The sequence below is a fragment of the Equus quagga genome, chromosome 20 (assembly GCF_021613505.1).
Source record: "Equus quagga isolate Etosha38 chromosome 20, UCLA_HA_Equagga_1.0, whole genome shotgun sequence".
Lineage (NCBI taxonomy): Eukaryota > Metazoa > Chordata > Mammalia > Perissodactyla > Equidae > Equus > Equus quagga.
The window spans coordinates 32,007,946-32,014,433 of record NC_060286.1 but is presented as its reverse complement, the minus strand read 5'-3'; the positions used below and the strand labels follow the sequence as shown (position 1 = coordinate 32,014,433).

The window sequence follows — 6,488 nt, the reverse complement described above, 5'->3', positions numbered from 1 at the left end:
GGATTTGAGGAGATAAAGCAGGAAAAAAAAAAAAAATAAAAGATTGGCCACAGTTGTTAGCTCAGGTGCCAATCTTTAAGAGAAAAAAAAATCTTTTGAAATTAACATTCGACTCTATCCTAAATTATAAGATGAAGAGGCTGATGACAAACTGGAAATGAGCCTCATGCAGCAGAAAACAAAGGCAGTCTACATCACCCAGGAGAACCCACTCAGAAGCATGAAGGACAGAGGTGGAAAGACACTCATAGCTCTGAGCCCAGCCAGCTGTGTGACCCGGGGTCATCCTGAACCTTTCTGGGCCTCAGCTTCCTCACTTGTGAACTGAAGGCACCAAATCAGGTCACCTTTTGGGGTTTCTTCCAAGTAAAATACTTGTGTGTTTTTGTATGATTCGGTGAGCTGTCTTTCCTGGAAATGTGTGGGGAAGGAAGAGACATCCATGTGGCCTGGGGAATGGGTGAGGAAATGGCAGGCGGTCTTGTCCTGGGAGACCCCTTGGTAAGCAGTGAGGCAGCCAGCATGGTGCTGGGCCAGATGAAAAACCTTGTGAAGCTGCAGGGTGATGACAGTCAATACGACTCATGGATTCTGAAGGGTAGCCGCACCAGCCTCAGCGACAGGTGCCAGGAACCTGCAGACTCATGTCCAGCAACCCGAGACACATTCAGGAAGCTGAGAGAGAGCTGGGTGAGAAAGCAAAGGGCACGTTCTTCCTCTGAAAAGTTTTGGTTGAATGAAGAGCACCTTTCCCACGGGGCACAACGCACAAAGTCAACCTTCAGTTCAGAGGAGCTGACGCCATCGTGAGGTTCCACAGCACTGTGAGGATAATCTTATATCTCTGTATTCCTTTAACAGTGTGAAGTTTAATAGCTCTCATTCCAAGGCATAGAAAAGTGAATTAAGAAAATATCTCTTTTTATTAGTGAGAAATATTAATAATGACCATTAAAAGTATAATCAACATCCACGTTCAAAAGAGTGACCTTTGCCAAGAGTTCCTCAATGGTTCAGATAAAACCTGAAGGGAAGTGAGCATCCAACACAAACAAGAACCTGCGTTGTTCGTGGCTCAATGTCTTACACGTGAGTTTCACAGTGCCTTCAGATTCTCAGGAGGGAACCCACATATTCCCGTGTGTATCTGGTGCTTTGATATAAGGAATGTTCCAAATCCATGGCCGATCTGGGGGGAAAAAACACACTACATAAATATAATACTTATTTGAACAGGATTACCCAAAATTCACTCACCTGACAGGATAAAACCACTCATGTGCTGGAGTCTACAAATTGGGAAGAACCTTTTCTGAACCAACCCGAGACGATAGCCCACTTCGGACAACCGCTTTTAGCAAAGGTCCGTGTCAAGGCACAGGGTGCGTGAACACTGAAGCAGAAACCTAAGGGTGCCTTCTGGCTTGCCACTTACACTGACAAGTCACTTCACCTCTCTGAGTCTCAGTTTCCTTATCTGTACCTCTATCATGGACCTGTCATGAGGATTAAAGGAGATAGATCCATGTAGTGTGCAAAACACAGAGTCTGGCACAGAGAGAACCTAACAAAGGGCAGCTTTTATTTTTTAAGAAGCTGGAGAAACCAACAGTAACAATTGCTACAGTCAAGGGCCATTTTCCTGCTCTTAGCTGGTCATGGTCACATACCATCAAGCCTCCTGATAGATGTGAGTATGTCAAGTGCTCCTACACGTCCATGTAATGTTTTTGTTCTGTTCCTTAAGGTTAATAATTGATGAGGCATGAAGTTCTCTCTATAAGGATTACAGCCCAATGTCGAAGAAAGCAACACTCCTTGGTGTGGTACAACGGAAAAAAGACTACGTTCAAATCCCACTTTCACCCTTGTCTGCACCCTAGGGAAGGCATTTGGATTCTGGCCTCAGGTTCCTCATCTGGGAAATGGGAATTAACTACATTAGCAACTTGCCAGGATTACTGTGAAGCATAAATGAGAGAACATCTGCGAAAGTTCCCATAATGTTGTAGAAGCTCAATAAATGTGAACTTTTCTTACTTCAACTGATGTTTCAGAAATGGAAAACATCGGAAGAAATCACTTTTAGCACACATTACTACTGCTAAAGTCAAACCATCAAAAGAACCATGATGATATGGTGTAAACACATTGCAAGGATTAAAAATAAATCCCCATTTATTGTCCTGATAAGCCTGAGAGATGGAACAACTCCGAAGGGTTGAGTGCTTGTACTGAACTGGCCACTCAGCAGGTTTGCTGACGGACCATCCCACTGAAGCTGCTCGGCTCGGCCAACTGCTGCTGGGGGAGGCTTCCTCCTCCTCCTGAATACAGGCAGATGGCAGCTCGGGGGAAGGCCTGGCAAACAATGGTTTCTGTTGCTCTCCCCCTGCAGCCTCACCATTTGTGTTGAATAATTACAGAGTGAGCCTGCGAACAGCCCCGCCCAGCAGGATGCGTAGGAAAAGAAGGCCAAACGGGCCAACAAGTTATCAGAACTCTGTTCTCTCGTCTTTGGCCTTGAGATAGTGTGAAAGCATGAAACCACACACTTTTTGTTGATTGACGAGCTTGTCAGAGAGCCATAACCTGGGCCTGTGTCACGCTTGTTTCATAAAAAGGGAGAGACTAGCAGGGCTGGAGACTTGACTCCACGTGGCAACTCACTGGCCTTCACAGAACACCTGCTCCCTTCTATCGGAAACACCATCTTCTGTGGCTGGACTTCTCTGATTTACCCATTTTTTTCCTGCAAATTGCTCTGTGGGTAACAACAGCTCTGCTTCATTCCCAAGGCAGAGGACACCCCGATTCTTGCTACACGAATAGCTATTAGAGAGATTCTTCACCAATGCAGGATTTGTGATGCCAACATTCACCCCTCAGTCAGTAACTTCAAGACCACCACTGCAAATGTCTACACTACAAGCTGATTGTTTCCCATGCTGGCTGGAAGGCCTACCACCACTTTGGGGGAAAGCCACAAAAAAGGCCAACAGGGAGGTGAAAAGAGGGTGGTTGAGTCTGCTGTGTCTTTTTACCCTTTCCTATTGGAAATCAGCATTACTAAGTGGCTGAGATGAAGGCCTTTTTAAACCAATCCTCCTAAATTGTCCCATGAGAGGACAACTTGCCTCCTGATACAGTCATGCATGTATCTGAAATATCTGTTGAGTGCTGGGTAGATGCTCAGACTTTGCTAGGTGCTACGGATGGAGACAGGGACAAGCTCAACAAAGCTGAGGTCCTCTCAGAGTTAACAGCCCAGTGGGGAAGACAGACAAGCCATGGTGCTGGATTTCTGAACTTCACCACGTCTGCGCAGCAGCTCCCTAACCGGGTGGACATCAGAATCGCTGATATTTTCTGAGGACCCACCGCTGGGGAGCTTGTTTCAGTAGTTCTGGGCTGGGGCCTGGCAATATGCATTTTTTAATCAAGTTCTAAAGGTGACCTTGACATAATCAGAGTTTGGGCTAGACCTGTATTATAGGATAGTGAGGATTCAATGAATTAATTCATGTCAAGTGCTCATACCAGCTCCTGGCACATGAGTACTTAATGAATGCTAGCTGCTATTTTATTATTATTATAATTACCACCACGCTCAGATCATAGAGGGTGAGGATTGCCATTCTCCTATGTGCTACGTAGGTCCTAACAGGCTTTTTAATAATCAGACAAACCCGAGTACAGGACAAAATCCTGTTCTATTTAGTCAGGCAATAAGCTCTTTCCTCTAATCCTCTAAGAGACCGCTCTTGGGTTAAGGACTTACGACTATACCCTCACTTACCCCCAGGCCCAAACACCAATATGTACACTTCCCACTGTCTTCTTTCCAGGGGAACTTGATATACTACTTCCAGAGGCCACTGTCTGTCACCTGAGCAATCACTTCAATATAAGAAATTTTATATATTTAGGTGTATGGGGAAGCCATTCTGGTTTAGACTTGATTTGGCCTAAATTCATTTGAACCAAAGAGGCCTGGCTTGCAGCTCGTCAAACACACATTGTACATCTACTCTAATCATTATCCTAAGTAAAGAATGTACTCTTTGAAGACAAGAATTGATGTGTCCCTTCCTATGATGCCAGCATTCTTTGAAGCTGTGTCTCTTCTTGACTCCAGGGTCATGTTGGCCTGCTGTGTACGTGCTTGTCTCTAACAGAATATCTTCTTGGACCTTGAAAGAATGCACCCCTGTCATGCTTGGTGTATGTCTCTGTTTGGAAATGGTATATAACTGTGCCAAAAATAACTCTTTGATGGAGTGCTTTCTTCCTTTGTGAAGGCTGTGGCTCCCGGGCTATAGTCCTCAGTTTTGGCTCAAATAAAACTCTCTCTCCCTTTTCTTTTACAATAGGATTACTGACTATTTGTGTTGACAATTTAATTCTTTCCTTAAATCAGGCCAAGCAGACCAGGCATGTGCACTGGGGGGATATGCATGTATGTGTGATGCCAAAGAGATGAACCAACAAGCATAAGTTTCTGATGCCACTTTAGAGTACTCTGAGATGAAGGAACGTGTAAAAGACTTGCCAGCTTGCAATAGGAGGAAAGCTCCAAAATATTTTACGCTGGGTTCCCAACCGCAGAAATGCAATCATTTGTAATTGTAGTATCTGTATTCTGAGACTCATTAACATCTTTCCCAGTGAAGAACCCCCGCTATTAAGCTGTGATTATATAAACAGAACAATCTATCTAGTGGGAGGAAGAATAATTCAAATTGCTAAAAATACTTGCTTCCAGGTAATCAGATAAATTACCTTTTTTTACTTTGATAATTCTAGATTTCCTTAAAGCTTTCTGATGACAAGGTAATTTTGAAAGCTAAGCTGGAAGTTTAGCTTCAGTGTTGTTTGTGCCATGAAACACCGATTTTATTAAATGAAATGATAAAAAAACCTCATTGCCTGCCTCATTTAAAAAAAAACCCTCATTTCTAAAGATCTTTCAAAAAGAGGTCCTTAAAAATTAAAATGAAAAATATCAACGATTTTAAGTGACCTACCTCTTTTGTATTTTCTTTGGATTAGAAAATTGAATCATCTTTCTGTTTCCCTTACAAAAATACTTTATGAATCTGGACTCTACTATTTAGAAATAATTCTGATGGGTCTAGACTGAAGTTTACTATCTAAATGCAAAGAATTATTTTAAATTAATCAAACAGTAGTGGGAAAGGTTAAACCATTTGGAAACCAATGGTTTTAAAGCCCTTTGAGGATTATATAGACTATAGATGTGCTAAATCCGTATCATGCATAGCTCACGTGCCAAGCAAGTTTTAAGGACCTCTTTTACTGAGCAATTACCTTACACAGCTTATTAGCCTAGTTCTAGACACTTCAAACTTTAAAAATTTTGAAATATATTACAGCTGCAAAAGATTATGTACAACCCAGTAGATACCACCTTAGCCAACTGATCAAAGTTAACTTCACCAGTAATCAGGCAGATCAATATCATGTGACTCCTCATATGATGCACCAAGAACAACACAACATTGCTTCTGTGGTATTCTTGTCAAAAGTGCATAATCTGGATCTAGTTATGAAAAAACAGTGGACAAACCCAATGTAAAATGTCCCTCACAGCCTATAACTGGCCTGTGCTCAGCAAAGTATCAATATTATAAAACACACAAACAAAAACATTGTGGAACTGTTCCAAATTAATGGACAGTACAGAGACATCATGACTAAATGCGACATGTGACCTGGAATCTCCCTTCTGCTATCAAGGACATTATTGGGCAAGTGACAAAATTTCAATCAGTTCTGTAGATGACAGTACTGAATCAATGTTAACTCCTGATTTTGGTAACTGTACTGTGGTTACGTAAGAGAACATCTGTTTTTAGGAAATCTATATTGAGTATTTTGAGATAAAGGGACATCACTGTTTGCAACTTTCAAATGGATTAGAAAAAAGTTAACGAGAGAGGGGCTGGCCCGGTGGCATAGCGGCTAAGTTTGTGTGCTCCATTTCAGCGGCCCAGGGTTCAGAGGTTTGGATCCTGGGCACGGACCTAGACACCACTCATCAAGCCATGCTGTGGCGGCGTCCCACATACAAAATAGAGGAAGACAGGCACTGATGTTAGTTCAGCAACAATCTTCCTCAAGCAAAAAGAGGAAGACTGACAGCAGATGTTAGCTTAGGGCCAATCTCCCTCATCAAAACAAACAAAAAAAGAGAGAGAAGTATTATGCAAATGTGATTAAATGTTACTTGGGTGAAGGGTATTTGGGAATTCTTCATACTTTTCTTATAAATTTTTTGTAAACCAGAAATTATGTCAAAAATTTGAAAGGAAATACTAGTATACGTATATGATGTGTATTTAAAAAAATAAACAGAGCACTTAATAAACAGAATATAACTAAAACCTCTGAAGCTCTGTAGGTTCAATTACTTCTTAAACTTGACATATAACTTATGAAGTCCAAATAAGAGGCTTTAGGTAACC

The 6,488-nt window shown here is 42.0% G+C and overlaps 1 protein-coding gene across 1 annotated transcript in view; it reads right to left on the bottom strand.

The window, feature by feature from the left end:
* Positions 1–904: 904 nt before the first annotated feature.
* TDP1 (tyrosyl-DNA phosphodiesterase 1) overlaps positions 905–6,488 on the bottom strand; it is a 78,790-nt gene continuing 73,206 nt past the window's right edge. The window contains exon 15 of the mRNA XM_046647006.1: positions 905–1,189. Coding sequence (XP_046502962.1) covers positions 1,116–1,189 — 74 coding nt within the window. The 3' untranslated portion in view covers positions 905–1,115. The remainder of the gene's footprint in view (positions 1,190–6,488) is intronic.